The sequence below is a fragment of the Rhododendron vialii genome, chromosome 8a (genome assembly GCF_030253575.1).
Source record: "Rhododendron vialii isolate Sample 1 chromosome 8a, ASM3025357v1".
Lineage (NCBI taxonomy): Eukaryota > Viridiplantae > Streptophyta > Magnoliopsida > Ericales > Ericaceae > Rhododendron > Rhododendron vialii.
In genome coordinates, this window is record NC_080564.1 from 29,150,414 (window position 1) to 29,168,328 (window position 17,915).

The 17,915-nt window shown below is 40.5% G+C and overlaps 3 protein-coding genes and 1 pseudogene across 5 annotated transcripts; 3 read left to right on the forward strand and 1 right to left on the reverse strand.

Moving 5' to 3' along the window:
* Positions 1–6,906: 6,906 nt before the first annotated feature.
* LOC131335941 (flotillin-like protein 2) lies at positions 6,907–9,160 on the forward strand. 2 transcript variants are annotated; one of them, XM_058371505.1, is made up of 3 exons: positions 6,907–7,416; positions 8,728–8,868; positions 8,949–9,160. In XM_058371505.1, exons 1-2 carry the CDS (start codon positions 7,027–7,029, stop codon positions 8,734–8,736), a joined length of 399 nt encoding a protein of 132 aa, XP_058227488.1. In that variant the 5' UTR covers positions 6,907–7,026; the 3' UTR covers positions 8,737–8,868; positions 8,949–9,160. The 2 variants fall into 2 exon arrangements, with proteins under 2 accessions (XP_058227488.1, XP_058227487.1); XM_058371504.1 differs by having other exon boundaries at positions 6,909–7,416; positions 8,706–8,868.
* Positions 9,161–9,195: 35 nt separating this feature from the next.
* On the forward strand, positions 9,196–15,305 carry LOC131335945 (anthranilate synthase alpha subunit 2, chloroplastic-like). Of its 2 annotated transcripts, none has more exons than XM_058371508.1 (6): positions 9,196–9,548; positions 9,678–9,918; positions 10,001–10,057; positions 10,659–10,745; positions 14,387–14,576; positions 14,739–15,305. In XM_058371508.1, exons 2-6 carry the CDS (start codon positions 9,904–9,906, stop codon positions 14,825–14,827), a joined length of 438 nt encoding a protein of 145 aa, XP_058227491.1. In that variant the 5' UTR covers positions 9,196–9,548; positions 9,678–9,903; the 3' UTR covers positions 14,828–15,305. The 2 variants fall into 2 exon arrangements, with proteins under 2 accessions (XP_058227491.1, XP_058227492.1); XM_058371509.1 differs by having other exon boundaries at positions 9,683–9,918.
* LOC131335944 (anthranilate synthase alpha subunit 1, chloroplastic-like) lies at positions 11,855–13,405 on the reverse strand. The gene is made up of 2 exons (XM_058371507.1): positions 12,732–13,405; positions 11,855–12,287 (listed from the first exon to the last, which is right to left on the reverse strand). Exons 1-2 carry the CDS (start codon positions 13,182–13,184, stop codon positions 12,051–12,053), a joined length of 690 nt encoding a protein of 229 aa, XP_058227490.1. The 5' UTR covers positions 13,185–13,405; the 3' UTR covers positions 11,855–12,050.
* A 227-nt stretch (positions 15,306–15,532) lies between the features above and the next one.
* Positions 15,533–17,835, forward strand: LOC131335942 (acetolactate synthase 1, chloroplastic-like; annotated as a pseudogene).
* Positions 17,836–17,915: the final 80 nt, after the last annotated feature.

Consider the following 17,915-nt stretch of genomic DNA (forward strand, 5'->3'; position numbering starts at 1 on the left):
TAAATCAGCCTCTTGCTAGTGGACAATAAGATTATTAATTTCCAAAATATGCATAAACTGATCTAGACACGAATAAATTAATGAATAGTTTTACGAAATATGGAATGTTTGTTGGGCCGACTCTGATTAAGATAACTTATGACTCATCATGTCATGGCATATGGCTCATGACTTATTATGACTCATGTTGGCTATATGGCACGCCAGAACCAGACATTAGGTCGATGGTTCATTTGGGAAATCGTTTGTCATAGGCCAAGTGTCAGTTGGATGCTTCCAGTTTAATTGATTATACTATATTGTTTCAGTGTTGTTGTGGTTGGTTGGTAATGTTCTTGCCCCACCTATACGAGGCACAATACAATAAATTGATACAAAATGGTTAGCAATTTGTTTTTCGATTCATAGAGCCGTGTTCATAGAACTAGCTATAGCCAAACCAAATTTTGGGGACTCGAGGATGCTGCCAAGTATTCTAGTGCCAAGCGGCGTCCAGCCGTTCATTGCGACACGGACGGTTCGGATTGAATCTGAGCACATACAAATCTGAACTGTCCATTGCTCGGTCAAAAAAAAAGTGGATTTTATCTAGTGTTTCGGATCCATTCGTTTCAAGATAATAATGTTCAGATGAGGTACTTAATGATATCCGATCAAGCTGATTTTTGAAACACTTATTCTACTCAACGAGCTTTACGAAGTAAACGCTTCTGATCATCAAAGCGAGACTAGAGCGGTGACGATTTGCTATGCACAGCACGCTGCGCAGCACCGCCCTCAAGTTTCCCATCCGAGGGCGGCCCTAGCACTAGATCATTAAGGCTAGTGCCTATAGCCTCTAATTTTGAGAGGCTTCACTTTCCTACATTTGTATGCGTGTATACTATAAGTTTCGGCTTCTTAAAAACTATTTCAACTAGTTGCAAAGTCCATTTAGGTCGAAGGCCTCCTAAAGAAATATTTTTTTCAAAATTGTTCGTTTGATAAGATTAATCTGTCTCATATCTCACATCCCACAGTTTATGCAAGAAGATATTTATCATATTTCACATTAATTAGTTCGATAAGATTAACCAATGCCAGAGACTAAGGGCGTGTTTGATTGCAGATTTCGTTTTGAAGGGATTCGTAATGATATGGGATTAGGATTGGGATTGAGAATGAGGTGGGATTATTAATGAGGAGATGAATTATTTATTCATGTTTGTTTTGCACGGGATTAGGATTGGGATTCGATTGAGAATGGAAAGGAATTGTAAATAACATGTTTGTTTTGGCTAGGATTAGGATTGGGATTGGGATTGAAGTGGATTTTTAAACATGTATTGCTCAATCCCATGGGAATGGGATTATTAGTAACACCCCCCCATGGTATTGCTAATACCCCCATTTTGGGGGATTAACAATCCCATGGGATAACTAATCCCCCTACAAAAACCTAACCAAACAAGGTATTAACAACCCCATGGGATTATTAATCCAATCCTCCCCTCCAAACCTCCTATCAAACACGCCCTAAGTATCCGTTCAATAAGATTGCTTCACATCTAAAAATATAACATTGATTTTCAAATAGAGAACAAAATATATATTGTATAAAATTGTTTAAATCCATACTTCAATTCTTAAGGGCCTCACAATGGTATTTCCGTATTTTGCCGTAGGCCTCCAATGAGGTTGGGCCTCCCTTGTATAAGGCGTGAGCCCGGACCTGCCAATTTTGTCCACTTTGATCTAGTCCACAACAAGCCTCATGGGATTTGTTCCTCCTCGTCCTAAGCCCTAGAGGCGCCTTCAAGATAAAAGTGCCATGCGCCATCTTTGTATGTCAGTTACCAACCCATTTTACTACTGTATTTGACAATTTGTTTGGCAGTTTTGAAGGAGGTTCTCGAAAGTAATGAGTGGAGAGAAATAAATAGAAAAAATTTATTGGAGACCGTGCCCAAGAGTTTTGAGTCTCCCAAACGAACAAGGTTTTATCACTTTCAATTTCCAATAGAAAAGTGCATTTTGTTAGTGGTAAAGTATCTCTAAATTATCTACGGAAGTCAAGCATGGTTCTCCACATTTGCGTTCCAGAAAAGAAAGTCCAGTTTCTTTGGTAGAACGTTTTTCTTTTTCTTCGAAAGCAAAGATTTCCAAATAACTACTTCCTCCCCATCCAGAGGTCTCAATCTTGATTTTCCTTGTCAACAACTTTTGGGGCCACCTCACCCCCCACACGTAACCATGTAAAACAGCTGTGGGATGGGCTATAGGGATTAGTTCGAGGTGCGCGCAAGCTGGGCCGGGACACTTTGCATTACCCAAAAAAAAAAAAAACTACTTCATCCATCCCAATTTAAATGCTTTTTACGATTTTTCGTGCATTTTTGAACTCCAATAAAATATATTTCTAAATATTATTTTTTATTTTCTTACACCAAATTAAAGTGCTCAATGTAAGAAAATAAAAAAAAAATTGAAATTTGAAAATGCACGAAAAACTGTAGAAGCCATTTAAACTAGGACGAAGGGAGTATGAAATAAATCATGAGAAACCACCAGGAGGATATTGAATTAACAATTAAGCCAAGGTAAGAAATGGGTGCTGGAATACATGAGTGTCGTAGACGTCTAGGTGTTCGGACAAATAAGCCAAAGTGGCTTATTTTTTGTTCTTATTCAAATTTTTTTTGTATCACTTGGCTTATTGTCAATTTTTTGGGGATTATTGCATCCTCACGACAAGAGAAATCTAAAAAATAAAAAATTTTGACAGAAATCTAATTTTTTTTGAACAAAGACGAAAAAATTGGGTTATTGGCTTATTTTCGTCTTTATTCAAAAAAAATTGAATTTCGGTCAAAATTTTTTACTTTTTAGATTCCTCTTATCTTGAGGATGCAATAATCCCCCAAAAATTGACCATAAGTCAAGTGATACGAAAAAAATTTGAATAAGGACAAAAAATAAGCCACTTTGACTTATTTGTCCAAACAAGAACCGGTTGCTATTGACACAACAAAATTGTGCACAGATCGTGCTCAGATTGCATTGTGGAGTTTATTATGGGTGTCACACAAATGATCTGAACTGTTCATTATATTTAGAACAGAAGATTCCAAGCAGGAACAAGAAAAAATCGACTTCGAAGAAGGGCAGAAATGAATAGAATCACGCAAAGCCGTCCCAGCTCTACCTTTTATGCTTGTGCTGGAATTGAATCTGAGTCAACTCGATCTTCACCGAAGCGCGGAGCTGGTTGTAGAACTGTGGATCAAGGCACGGAGCTGATCAATAAACCAAAGCGCGGAGCTAGTTGTAGAACTGTGGATCGAGGCACGGGGCCGATCAATTAACCGAAGAAAAGTTAAACGATTAGATTAAGGCCCCGTTCCGGAACTCCAAAAAAGCCCTTATATTTTAAGAAGGCAATTTCAAGCTCAAAAATGAGGGATTTATTGAAATCTAAAAATATGCATTATGGATCTTATTTGAAAGATCTCATTGAGATCTTTTATACGATGCAAAAAAAATTGAAAAAATATTTTTCATTTACATTATTTTTGAGTTTGAAAATGTAAAATAAGCTGCTTATTTTTTAAGAAGGTTTCTGGAACGGGGCCTAAGTACTTATAGGTATTGGATTAAGTTGATTTTTTGCGAGGGCTCTTGAAAAATGTTTTAAACATAATGAATAGCTCGGATCATTTGTGTGAAATCCGTAATGAGCCCCACAACATATTCTATGCACGATCTGTGCACAATTTTGCTGTGTCCACAAACTTTCCGCAAAAGTTATGATTTTTTTTTTTTTTTTCAGACGCAAAAAGTTATGATTAGTTGGTCTAAAATGGAGCTTTTGAGGGCACTCTGTCTGGATATTTTTTTGCACCACATACTGCCTTTCTAGACCATATGTTGGGCTTGAGCCAGGGAATCTAGAAAATTTTCAGGTTCCAGGATTCATATGCAACCAGGTGGGCTAGACCCAGTCCTGATTCAGCCTGCAGAAACCGGTTCTGGGCCTGCCAAAATTCTGCCGCTCTTTCAGCCATATAAGGGAAAATGACAGTCCATTAACGTGTTTTAATAATTAACATCCGCCAAGAACAAGCTAAGAACATTTGTTAATGCTAAAAATGTCTTTGGTGAGTATTAATTATCAAAACACGTCTTTGGGAAAATGACGGTCAATGACGTGTTTTGATAATTAATACCCACCAAGGACATTTTCCGAATTAATAATTGTTCTTAGTATGTCCTTGGAGTGTATTAATTATCAAAACACGTCCTGGGCTGTCATCCTTGATGGGTATTAATTATCAAAACACGTCCTTGGCCGTCATTTTCCCAAAGAATTTCTAGTCTTTTCTTTTCTCTCCTCAAATCCGATATTTCTAAGAGAAAATGATTTTTAAAAGTCATGCGTACAAGATAATACATCTCCTTATCCTTTTATCCTCTTCTTATATAAACCCGCACCCTTCTCTTGTTCCCACTTCTCATCACCCACCCCCTTTCTTCTCTTCACCCTCCTTTCCCTATCATAGGAGATCAAATCCAATGATCTCTTTCTCCTTCGAGATCAAATCCAATGATCTCTTTCTCCTTCGTTCCCTTCAAAGTTCAAATCATCTTAGATGTTATCAAAAATCGTTCATTTTGTGATAAATACTTCTTTCGTCGCAATTTTTTAGTCTTTTTGGGAGTCTGTGCTACATTCAATTAATTATATCTCGCAATCTATGAGGTTTAAGGTAATTTTGAAAACTTTATTTAATATTACTGATCAAGACCTATTAAATAAAATTTATATTGCATATAAAAAGTGTTATCAATTGAAAAATATGATCAATTTACTATCCGGTTATAATAGAATGAAGGAAATAAAAATGGGGACAAAGAGAATAGTTGCTTAGATACAAAGTTTGGTTAGGTTTTGGTAGGGTTAGAGGATTTCTTTAGCCGTTGATGTATTTGAGCCCTTGTCAGATTAAAAAAGAGGTTGGTCAGTTCATTATCTATCGGATTTTTTATGCCTGGCAAGTGGGGTTTAAACTAGCGATTTGCCTTTTCTTTCTTTTTTTGGGTTTTAGATGTTATGAAAAGCTTATCATCCTGTCAAAGATTGTGGCTTGGATTCTTACTCCAAAGAAAGTGAGGTTAAAGTTTGGGGGATTTTCAAAATTTTAAAAAAATAATAAAATCAGTCGGTTTCTTAGCATATTTACTGGAGTGTGTATTGAGACCAATTTGGTGTGCATTTAGAACCTCCCATGGGGAGCGTGTATTTGGAGTAAGAATCAAGCGTTAAGGATGTTCTGGTGGAGTCCACGGTGAAAAGGAGAGCAAAAAGGCAAAGGTTGGAAATCTGGTCTGGACCAAAGACTTGTTGGTTCGGACAACCAAGGCAGACTGGACAATTCTGGAAATTTGGTCAGAAGGAGTTAACCATGGTTCGGACCAGCGAGCAGTAGACAAAAAATTTACCTTTTATTTTTAAGTGTTATTTTATTTTTAAGTGTTATTTTAGTTGATTGTGTAGGGTTACGTTCTTTTTAGCTAAAGAGGCAAGAGAAGGGAGATTTATCTATGAACTCATTTCTTCAATCTTAAGCGCTTTCTTCTTCCCCATGGCCGGCTAAACCCCCTTATCTAGGGGGAGGATGAAGCCCCACAACAAGTAACCTTGTTCTTTGGTATAGATTAGGGTTTTTATTCGAATCGGATTATGTGTTTAAGAAATCCTTTTAAAATATCAATGGAATGGTTTTTAATTCTTTCAATTGGTTGAGTTTCTTACACGTATTATTTAGGATTTTGCTGCCAAGATTCCGAATTTATGACTTGAGGGATCCAAGTGCCGAAGGATTTCTAGCGAACGGTGTAAACAGATTGGTCTGGTGAGAACACCATTCACAGAGTTGTTTCCGGCGGGAAAGGAGAAGGGTGAGCGTGGAGGATTTTGATTTCTTTGTAGTTTTCGTCGTTAATTTTAATTTTATTAAGGATTTTGATTTTTGCGCTTCACTTTTTACTGATAGTGCTCCATAAAGTTACTAAGTAGAGCGCAATCAGTTAAAAAATGAAGTCCGAAAAACAGTTTCCCAAATTGATAAAGTCTTATCGAAAAAAAGAGAGAGAGGTTTTTATGTTTTTATGTTGTGGGACTAGAAAGAAAGTTATGGTGTGCATATATACTCACTCTAATTATTCACTATTTCATTTTCCTGAAGACCTATTTTGTTGGAGCTACGGATCATACAAAATGGAAACCCTAGCCCTCTCTCAGGTCTGCCCCATCATTCCCTCTGCCTCCTTCCCCCACCTCTCCGGGCACCACTTCCCGTCCTCTCTCACCCTCTCCCGCCTCCGCACACTCCGATGCTTGGCTCTATCATCTCAATCGCTAGGTCTGTCCGAATCTATCTATAGAGATATCAAAGACCGGAGTAAAGGAGTAAATGAGCGTGGATTCTCCGATTCGTGCCGGCCCCATATTTGGCTTATTTTTTTAATTGGATCTCCCAGTGGAAGAGGCTGCAGTGAAATGGTGAGGGGCATTTCCGTCTTTTCGCGTGTTTTGTGGCGGGGACACAGTACTATTTGGTTATTTACCAAATTACTAACGGTCTTGTTATTGGGCTGACGATAAGCACACTAGAAGACAAGAAAAACATATATTTATGTGTTCTTTTTATACCCTTTAATACACATTCACACACTCACTATTATCACTCCTATTAGGCTGATTTTAAAATTTTCCAATTACTAATATGGGTTTTCTGCCTTTTCCACATTTCCGGTTGTGTCCCCAAAAAAGTCCTCTATTTTGTCTTTTTTCGTATGGTATTCCAGATTTTGTTCAGGGGTATTTTCGTCCTCTCCTTTTCGGCCCTGACAGCTTCACGTGTCTTCTGCTTCGTTTCCTCTCTCTCTCTCTCTCTCTCTGTTTCTGTCTGTCTCGATCTCAACCGGCTTCGCTCTCCACCTCTCTCTCTCTCCCTCTTTCAATCGATCTCCGGGCGAGGCCACTGGATGTTCACCGATTTCCCTATTCATCAGCCTCCCTTCATCCTCCCGGCGGTCTTCACCATCGGCCCGCGCGTCGACAGCGACGAGGCCCTGCTCAAGTTTGCCAAGCTTATCTCTCCCCATGACAAGCAGTCGAACCACGTCGTCGAGCTCGTCCAGGGCGTCGTCGAGGGCGAGACCCGCGTCCTCGCTGGGTCGATGACCATGGAGGAGATCTTCAAGGGGACTAAGGAGTTTAAGATGGAGGTTTTCGATAAGGTGCAGTTGGAGTTGGATCAGTTTGGGCTTCATATTTACAATGCCAATTTTAAGCAGTTGGTTGATGTGCCTGGGCATGAGTACTTCTCTTACCTTGGGCAGAAGATCCAGATGGAGGCTGCTAATCAAGCCAGGGTATAATGCTGAACTTTTTAATTTAATCGTTCTAAATCTTAGTGGCGAGTTCTTGCTATTCTGGGGAAAACCCTTACCCTTGAAAGTGTCCATGTAACGTAAGTCCAATATTCTTGATTTGCAAGCTTTCTTTATGTTGTTAATTATCAAAATATATGATGATTGCATAATGATTTATGGGGCAACGTGTGGAGACCTTACTGCTCGGCCCACACATCGTGTAACAAATATATGGTGTGAGGTTGTGATTTGCAGTTTTATTCAAATTAGGGCGAATATGACTTTGGACAGCGAGTTCCTGTGTCTTCTCCGTTTCCAATTGTTGGTTCTTTTGGGGCGTCCCAAATTCGCATGAATAGGTAATGCATATTTGGGGATCATACATAACTGGGAACAAATTTTTCAATTTTTTTTACACCATTCAGAAAATCTCAATTAGAATTTTATTTGGCCTCTTTATTTTAGGAATGAATTCCGTTGATAGAATAGAGCTATCAGTCCTGGTCGTATGAAACTGGCATGCATCCTGGCTCCCGAGACTCTTTCATAGAATTCCAACAATTTATCCCGCTCCTCAAAAGTCCACAGGAACGAAGTTGATGCTCCCACATCCATAGCATGAGTAGTTAAAGCAAGTACAAAAAGGAGGGGCATTGATGATTGAAAAAGGGAAACTATAAGAAAACGGGTAGGTAGGGACGAGGTGTCATTGTGTGAAGATTGAGGAATCACACTTGGATTGGATTTACGTATCAAAGGTCGCTGGATACTTTGTTTACTTTGCTGGTCCAATTGCTATACTGAAAATCCTCTGGCTTGAAATTCAGGGAACTCGGAAGGGAACTTTCCAATAATTTATTCTACTTAAGCTCATGATGCAACCAAAAACACAGAAAATTAAAATATCCTTGACAAACAATAATATGGCATAACCCGTCTGTAGAAATTACATTCTCTGTGTATTTTTGTGTGTGTGCGCGCGGTTGCGCTCGTGCACAGGAGCTGCTACCTGCACATGGGTGCGTCAGTCGGTGCATTTATACTCAATTGATGCCGTTTTTCCATAATACATATATTGGGGTTATTTTCCCATCACCAATCCACCAAGTTATAAAGGGATTCAGTATGTGTTCATCATGAGAAGAGTTTCTTCAGTCTAAGATGAAATTTTTTTTTTCTATGTATTGATTATTCCCTGGCTTGTATAGTTGTAATGGATAAGGCAAAGTACAAGAGTGTTATCCATGCATGTTCACTGAAAAAATATCTTGAACTTTTCTCTCATGGAGATCAAACCAACATTGGTGATAGAGGCATTAACCTGAGTGGTAGGCGGAAGCAACGTGTGCAACTTGCCAGGGCACTTTATCAAGATGCAGACATTTATTTACTTGACGATCCCTTCAGTGCTGTTGAAGTGTTGATGCACACACTGGGTCCGAACTATTCAAGGTTAGGATTTTACTTCTTGTGTCATCCACTTAGCAGTTGAATGAATGGAGTTTGGCTAAAGATTTTACATGGAACTGCAGGAATTCCTAATGACAGCGCTAGCCACGAAGACTGTGATTTTCGTAACCCACCAAGTTGAATTTTTTCCTGCTGCTGATATGATACTGGTATGGATTCATCTTTTGGTCTATTCTGCATATGGTATGTTGTAGAAGATTTATGGTGATATGGACTTCTTATGACGTGTAAAGTCTTATCATAGCAAGGTTGCCTTTTTCTATATAAAAAAGTTACTACACAATATTGAAATGACTTGCCCTTTAGCTAAAATAGCTAAAAGTGGAATTTTGCCTAATCTGCTGGCGAGGCTCTATGCTTTCTAAAGATACAGAACATAAAGCACAGGTCATGAATTGAATCGTGGTTTTTCCTTCTTATCCATGTATATGATTTATGTGAAATTGGCTAGTCGCAGCTTCAAATGTTGATGTAATTTCAAATTTGGTGCTTTTCTCTTTAGAGCATTGAACTTCGGTTTACTTGCTTTTTGTTTAATTTCAGAAAGCATTTGTCATACACTGGGTGCAATTAGATCAATTTTCTTCTGTTGAGGAGGCGTTTAATGATGGGATGAACCGGTTGAACACCTTGGTCTCTAGAGTGCCTGATGATATAGTTCCGTGAGTAATCGCACTTTTATGCTTTATGGTCATACCATTCTAAATGTTTATTTAGTACTTCAGTAAACATTTTTATGTTGATTTTTCATGTACTCCAGTCTTTAATTGAATTGTCAATTTCATCCGAAGTTTAGGTGCAGGTTCAATTAGATTATGTACGAACCTTTTTGGCCCATCCTTGAAGGAATCAACCATAACGAGTGAAGCATACAAGGAGGCAGTGTTGCAAGCTAAAGAACACATATTGGCTGGTGATATTTTCCAGATTTTATTAAGTCAGTGATTTGAACGGAGGACTTTTGCAGACCCTTTTGAGGTCTACGGGGCATTGAGATTTGTTAATCCAAGTCCATATATGACTTATTTGCAGGTCTGTCTCTTCTTCACTGAAACTTTTTTGGCAAGTTTAATTCACTGTTGTAGTCTGACTTAATCATTTCCCGATAAGTCAGGCTAGAGGGTGTATTTTGCTTGCTTCAAGTCCAGAAATACTTGCTTGCGCGAAGAAGGTAAATAAGTAGAACAATCAAAGGCTTGTTGGGCGATCAATTTTCTTTTATTAGTTTATTTACTCGAACAAGGCAACATTAATCACCCATTGTTTGTTGTATATAAGAGTTCTCTAATATCTGCCTGCTCTTTAGCGTAAACCAAACCAAACCAAAAGGAGCCTTATGCCTCAATCAATTGGGGTCAGCTAAAATGATTCTTAGCGTGAAATGCCATAACCTGTAGGTCTGTAAACCTGGTTCTGTGATTGTTGAACGTTATTCCCATGTCATGCTCCACGGTAACTGATTCATGATGTGTTAACAAAGTGGATAAAGGAGGTCCTGTCAAGTGTCCATCATAATAATGTTCCTCGTTTCACATAAAACTCCTGATCAATGACACCAAACAAATTTTTGTCTTCCTAAGAGGGATGGAAATTAAAGGAATTGAAAGACATTTGGTATGACACTGATACTGTACAAAACATGCATACACATTTACCATAGGTTATAAATTATTTCAAAACAGGAAATGTTAAAGACAAGTGCATTAGCTTGTGCCTTCTTGTACTCTTCAAAATAGAATGCATTTTGTGACAATCTATACCTTCCTTTGCAGGTCACTGGTGAGTCGCTTGATCATTTAACTAGCTGGGATGCTCTGCATGCTGCACTGCCAGTTGGAACAGTTAGTGGGGTTCCAAAGGTTTGAAATGTCGCTTCCCCTCTTTTGTTCATAATAATGCATTTGTTTAAGTACTAATAGTGTTATTGTGTGGATCATTGGTGAACTCTGTTGCAGTGTTCTAAAAATCGGTGCTAGGCGTTACCCCACCGCGTGTGTAGGGGCCTAGGCGTTTGTCTAGGCACCAGGCCGATTAATCCGCCTCTAGGCAAGATTAATCGGCTAAACAGGCTAGGCGAATTACGCTGGATTACGCGGGTAGACGATGCTAGGCGGACGATTAGGCGGGTAGGTGATGCGATTTTTAAAAACCAAGGGCTTTAGTATTGAAGTAATATGATATAAGTGGCTTTGGTGTAGTTTTACTATGATATATAAACATTCCTAGTCTACCCAGTTTTCTTACACGATAGAAAATCTCAAAAGTCCTAAATATCAGAACCCCAGTTGCGCTTACACAAATTGACAATTTGTGTAATCGACAATTTCCGGCCTACCCATTTGGCTTCGCATTATTACTTAGTTTAATGGTAAATTACAGTTAACCCCCTCTAACTATTATTTTTGGCACTTAACCCTCTCTAACTAATGAAAACCCTTATCTGGCTGACTTTCGTAACTGACTTCTGTAATAGAGAGGCCTTAAGTTACCATTTTGCCCTTCACAAAAACATGCATTTGTGAAGGCCGAAAATCTTGATTTGGAGCAAAAAATTAGCTTTTCTCTACTGCTCTGTTTTTCTGACAATGTCACCGGCGACACTTCGTTTGACTTCGGCACTCTCACCTTATCCAGCCTCAAGCTCCTTGGCGACGCCCAACTGAACAATGGGAGCTCTCACTCGCGACCTCGCCGTCCCCAACTCCAGCGCCGGCAGAGTCCAATCCCATCGCTTTCCAAAGTAGGTCGCGCAATATATGCAGTTGCCATCGTCGCCGTCAAGGAAGATTTCATTAATGTGATTTCAGTAGAATGCAACGTACGAAATTCCATTTCTTACTTTAGCTTTCTTTTTGCAATATACAAACAGATCCCATTTTTAGAGCTTAATCAAATAGATCTCAGCTCTACGTGATCGAACACAATCACGTCGTCATAAAGGCAAACGTCAATATCTGAGAGGCATCCTTCGGAGCGCTAGAGAATGTCAACTTCTTCTCCACATAACGAAAGGTGTCGTAGAAGTATCCAAACCACCCGCCTAATCAAGAAGTACATTGTCAAAAATGGTTGTGACAAAGTGCAGTATGAATGATTACGAAAACCTTTGCTCGAAACTAGAAATCAAAGAAGATCAATAAAAGTAGTAGTTTAATCACAAGCCATCATGCCAAATCATGGATCATTACACTAAAAGCTAAGGGAAACTTACCACAAAATGTGTCAGGAAACCCAACCAAAGGTTCGGGCTTCCACTTCTCCATCATACGCTTGAGAAGACACATGGGATCGTCCACAAACTCCTTTCTTCTACTCCCTTCCCACCCATCGATAATGGTAACGAAGTTTTTTTTTGCCACAAACTCTACGGCCAGCTGAGCTCCGATAAGCGTATACCGCCCCTACAATACAACACATATTTAAATGCGCCAAAGCCCGGACAGCCTCGTCAACATTAAAAATTAACTGTTATGTGGCGAAGTAGAAAAGCACAAATAAAACAACAGATCCTTTTCATGTCATGAATTCAAAGTTTCAAACCAAACCAAACTAACCCAATTAATTGGGGTTGGCTATATAGCAGTTACAATTTCAACCGATTCCATGTCATATAAAAAAGAACGAGGCAAAACAAGTGTCAAAATACTATGCGCTTCATTGAATATGTACACCCCACAGTATGAGCTTTAAAAGTAGAAATTGCAATCCCACATACATGAGGATATCTACAAGTGTAGGGGCGGGGAGTAAAAGTGACGTCCGTAACTTCAACTAGAATTCAACACTATAATAAGTAGCAATATAACTTAGATCATTATCCAAAAGAAAAAGTGGCAATATCTCACGTTGCCGGAAGGCAGGGTGGAAATGAACGACAGTGAGTATGAATCGTCATCTCCTTTCGTGAGGCGCCAATACGCAGTCGTCGGAGTGACTTCATCAGTGAATAAGGTTTTGCACAAGGGGATAAGGTTGAAATCCTTCGGCACCTCTGCGAGGGCTTGGAAGTCGTCGTCGTGGTCGCCGCTGCCATCGTCACCGGTGGCGGGGAGTGAAGAATAAGACACCAACGAGCGGCGTCGTCGGAGCTGTAGAAAAAACGTTGTCGTCAAAAAGAGTCGGGGGTGGTGGGAGTGGCGTGTCGGTGGGTAGATGCCGCCGTCGGCGGCGGGGAGCAAAGAACACAACACCGACGAGGGTCTTCGTTGGAGCTGGTGTGGTAGAGTACTCATTGTCGTGAGAGGTAGTCGGGGGTGGGGCGTCGGTGAGTAGAGGGAGAAGAGGGCTAAAGTTTGCATTTTGGGGTTTGAAATCAGAGGCGAGGGTTTGTGTGGAATGCATATGTAATTAGAGGCGAGGGTTTGAGAGAGAGAGAGATAGGAACGAATTTTGCAATGAGCTCGTTCCCTCGCTCACGATATCTCGTACATCTCAGCGCGCGTGGAGATGTTGCTCGCGCGTGCGTGCGTGGGTGGTGCATGTGAGTACTCCTGCACGATTTCTGCAGAGGTAGTGGGAGAGAGGGATCGTTGTGGTCTGCTGGCAGTATTCTCGTAAGGGAGGGAACGAGCTCATTACAAAATTCGTTCGTATCTCTCTCTTAAACCCTCGCCTCTGATTACATATGCATTTCACACACAAACCGTCGCCTCTGATTTCAAACCCCAAAATGCAAACCTCAGCCTCCCTTCCCTCTACTCACCGACGCCCCACCCCCGACTATCTCCCACGACGATGAGTACTCTACCACATAGCTCCAACGAAGACCCTCGTCGATGTTGTGTTCTTTGCTCCCCGCCGCCATCGGTGGCATCTACCCACCGACACCCCACCCCCGACTCTCTCTGAAGACAACGTGTTCTTTACAGCTCCGACGACGCCGCTCGTTGGTGTCTTGTTCTTCCAAGCCCTCGCAGAGGCGCTGAAGGATTTCAACCTTATCCCCTTATGCAAAACCTTATTCACTGATGAAGACATTCCGACGACTGCGGATTAGCGCATCACGAAAGAAGATGACGATCCATACTCACCGTCGTTCATTTCCACCATGCCTTCCGGCAACATGAGATATTGCCACTTTTGGATAATTATCTAAGCTATATTGCTCCTTATTATAGTGTTGAATTCTGGTTGAAGTTACGGACGCCACTTTTACTCCCCGCCCATGCACTTGTAGATATCCTCATGTATGTGGGATTGCAATTTCTGCTTTTAAGGCTGATACTATGGGGTGTACATATTCAGTGAAGCACATAGTATTTTGACACTTGTTTTGCCTTGTTCTTTTTTATATGACATGGAATCGGTTGAAATTGTAATTGCTATATAGCCAACCCCAATTGATTGGGTCAGTTTGGTTTGGTTTGAAACTTTGAATTCATGACATGAAAAGGAACTGTTGTTTTATTTGTGCTTTTCTTCTTCGCCTCATAGCAGTTAATTTTTAATGTTGACGAGGCTGTTCGGGCTTTGGCGCATTTAAATATGTGTCGTATTGTAGGGGCGGTATACGCTTATCGGAGCTCAGCTGGCCGTAGAGTTTGTGGCAAAAGAAAACTTCGTTACCGTTATCGATGGGTGGGAAGGGAGTAGAAGAGAGGAGTTTGTGGAGGATCCCATGTGTCTTCTCAAGCGTATGATGGAGAAGTGGAAGCCCCAACCAAAGGTTGAGCTTCCTGATACATTTTGTGGTAAGTTTCCCTTAGCTTTTAATGTAATGATCCATGATGGCTTGTGATTGTACTACTACTTTTACGGAATCTTCTTTGATTTCTAGTTTCGAGCAAAGGTTTTCATAATCATTCATACTGCACTTTGTCACAACCATTTTTTACAATGTACTTCTTGATTAGGTGGGTGGTTTGGATACTTCTACGACACCTTTCGTTATGTGGAGAAGAAGTTGCCATTCTCTAGTGCTCCGATGCCTCCCAGATATTGACGTTTGCCTTTATGACGACGTGATTGTGTTCGATCACGTAGAGCAGGTTAGGGTCCTTATTTTTTTTTTTATATCAATTTCACTTGTTTGATGCTTTATTTGGTTGACACGATTTTGAATCTGTGATTGTTTCCACCTTGAAATGATAGTTTTTGTGTATTTGAACTGCTTTTTTAAAGTGCCTAAATCTGTACGCAAGGTTTATTAGTAAAAAATTAGTTCTTCGTTATTCCAAAAGTATGGTGGTTCAGAAAACATTAGGCATAATAGAAGAGCTTGGATGATTCAGATGGCTTTTCTTCACTATTAGATCCAGAATTCCCCTAATATTTTCCCCTTCTTCACTTTGTGAAACCTGTATTTGATTCGCTGTAAGCTAGGACACCTATTGTAAGATACAGTTACACTAAAATCTTTACGATTAGGATGAATGTACAGCTAAGATACGCCTATTGACATTCTTCTTCTTTTTTCCAGTAATATGTATCGTTTTTCAATGCATAATCTTTTGAATGTGGAGAAACTATTGTTCTTATTTCTAGAAGTTTGGAAGTGTGAACTCAAATATTCAATAAAGTATATTATATTTGACAAAAAAAGGGGAAATGTAATCAAATTTGGGATAAGTTTAAAACTATCAAATTTGTACTTGTGCATATCAGAGATGTATTGCTATCCGATTGGATATGATATGAATATGTCTTCCATTTTGAAGCACCTGTGCTTCATAGGTCAATTTTTGCGATGGTTAGTTTCGTTTCCTCTAATTGTTTGTGTCTGAAATGATTTGGTTAGATTTTGGTATCATAGTTTCTCGGTAGTTTACTCTTGTATTCGTGAAAGACGTCTTCGCCTACCCGGGCAGCGCGCCGATGGAGATCCACCAGGCCCTCACGTGCTCCTCCATCATCCGCAACTTCCTCCCCCGCCATGAGCTGGGCGGGATCTTCGCTACCGAGGGCTACGCCCGCGCATCTGGCCTCCCTGGCGTCTGCATTGCCACCTCCGGCCTTGGTGCCACCAACCTCATCTCTGGCCTCGCCGACGCTATGCTCGACTCCGTCTCCCACGTCGCCAGGTCCCCAGGAGAATGATCGGCACGGACGCTTTCCAAGAAACCCCAATTGTTGAGGTAACCAGGTCTATCACCAAGCACAATTACCTTGTTCTAGACATAGAGGATATACCTAGGATTGTTAAAGAAGCGTTCTTTTTAGCTTGTTCGGGCCGGCCTGGCCCAGTTTTGATTGATGTGCCTAAGGATATACAACAACAGTTAGTTGTGCCCAATTGGGATCAACCCATGAGATTGCCTAGAAAGCCTTTAGAGAGTCATTTGGAACAAATTGTAGGCCTGTATCGGAGTCGAAGAAGCTGGTTTTGTATGTGGGTGGTGGGTGTTTGAATTTGAGTGAGGAGTTGAGGCAGTTTGTGGAGCTTACCGGGATTCCGGTTGCAAGTACTTTGATGGGTCTCGGGCCGTACTCGGTTTAGGACGATATGTCCCTTGAAATGCATGGTACTGTTTACGCAAATTATGCGGTAAATAGCAGTGATTTGTTGCTTGCTTTTGGGGTTAGGTTTGATGACCGCGTGACCGGAAAGCTTGAAGCTTTTGCTAGCCGAGCTAAGATTGTTCACATTGATATTGATTCGGCTGAGATAGGGAATAATAAGCAACCCTATGTGTCGGTTTGCGCAGATTTGAAATTTGCTTTGAGAGGTCTGAATAGGATTTTGGAGGGTAAAAGAGGTAAGCTTAAGCTTGATTTTTCTACTTGGAGGAAGGAGCTGGATGAGCAGAAAATGCTGCACCCGTTTGACCTTTAAGACGTTTGGAGATGCTATTCCACCACAGTATGCGATTCAGGTTCTTGACGAATTAACGAATGGGAATGCGATCATAAGTACTGGTGTTGGGCAGCATCAGATGTGGGCTGCTCAGCATTACAAGTACAATAGGCCAAGGCAGTGGCTTACTTCCGGTGGATTGGGGGCCATGGGTTTTGGATTGCCTGCTGCAATGGGAGCCGCTTTTGCTAGACCTGATTCAGTTGTTGTGGACATTGATGGTGATGGGAGTTTTATGATGAATAACTAGGAGTTGGCAACAATCCGGGTACAGAATCTTCCGGTTAAGATAATGGTGTTGAATTATCAGCATTTGGGTATGGTTGTTCAATGGGAGGATTGCTTTTACAGTGCTAATAGGGCCCATACGTAGTTGGTTAACCCGTCGGATAAGTCAAAAATATTCCCGAATCTGTTAAAAGATTGTGAGATTCCTGCTGCTCGGGTGATGAAGGAAGATGTTAGGGCTGCCATTCAGAAGATGTTGGATACCCCTGGCCCCTATTTGTTGGATGTTATCGTTCCACATCAAGAGCACGTCTTGCCTATGATGCCCAGCGCTGGAGCATTCAAAGACGTGATTACTGAAGGCAAATGGGAGGTCGAAATATTGATCAGCTAAACCAGCAAGAGAATAAATTCTTTACACCGCCGGTGTAAACATTTGTTTCCTTCAAATCAATTGCATTGCACCACGTCGCCATGTTTTATTAATTGGGACCACTGTTTTAACACGTGTCGTAATGCAATTGATTTGGAGGAAACAAATGTTTACACCGGCGGTGCAAAGAATTTATTCTCAACCAGCAATTCTCCGTTTTTGTATTTAGCAACTCTAGGTTTAGCAAAAAAGGTGTGACCAAGGGTTATTTAATTCCGTGGTATTGTTTTTTTTTTTTTCCATTTAGTTGTAGTGTTTCTTTTAAAGTTGTCTCTTGTTTTTGCCACCCCAGCTGTTCGTTTAATGTTAATTTCAATCATCTTGCTTATTTAAAGAAGCTTTATTCAGCAGATTTGTTCAAAATTGGTTATGCTCGGTTTGATTTCCGCCAGAATCCATTGTTGGACAATAGGTACATCAGTTGTTTAGACCTCTGGTGTTCGGTTCTTTTTGCCCTCTTTTTTAGGGTTGCTTATTGTATCTGCTCTATGGTTCATGATTCTTGGGGTTATCTTCTGGGATGGAAACAGTGTTATTGTTCTTTACTGCTCTGTATGTCCAGACGATTTTTATTCA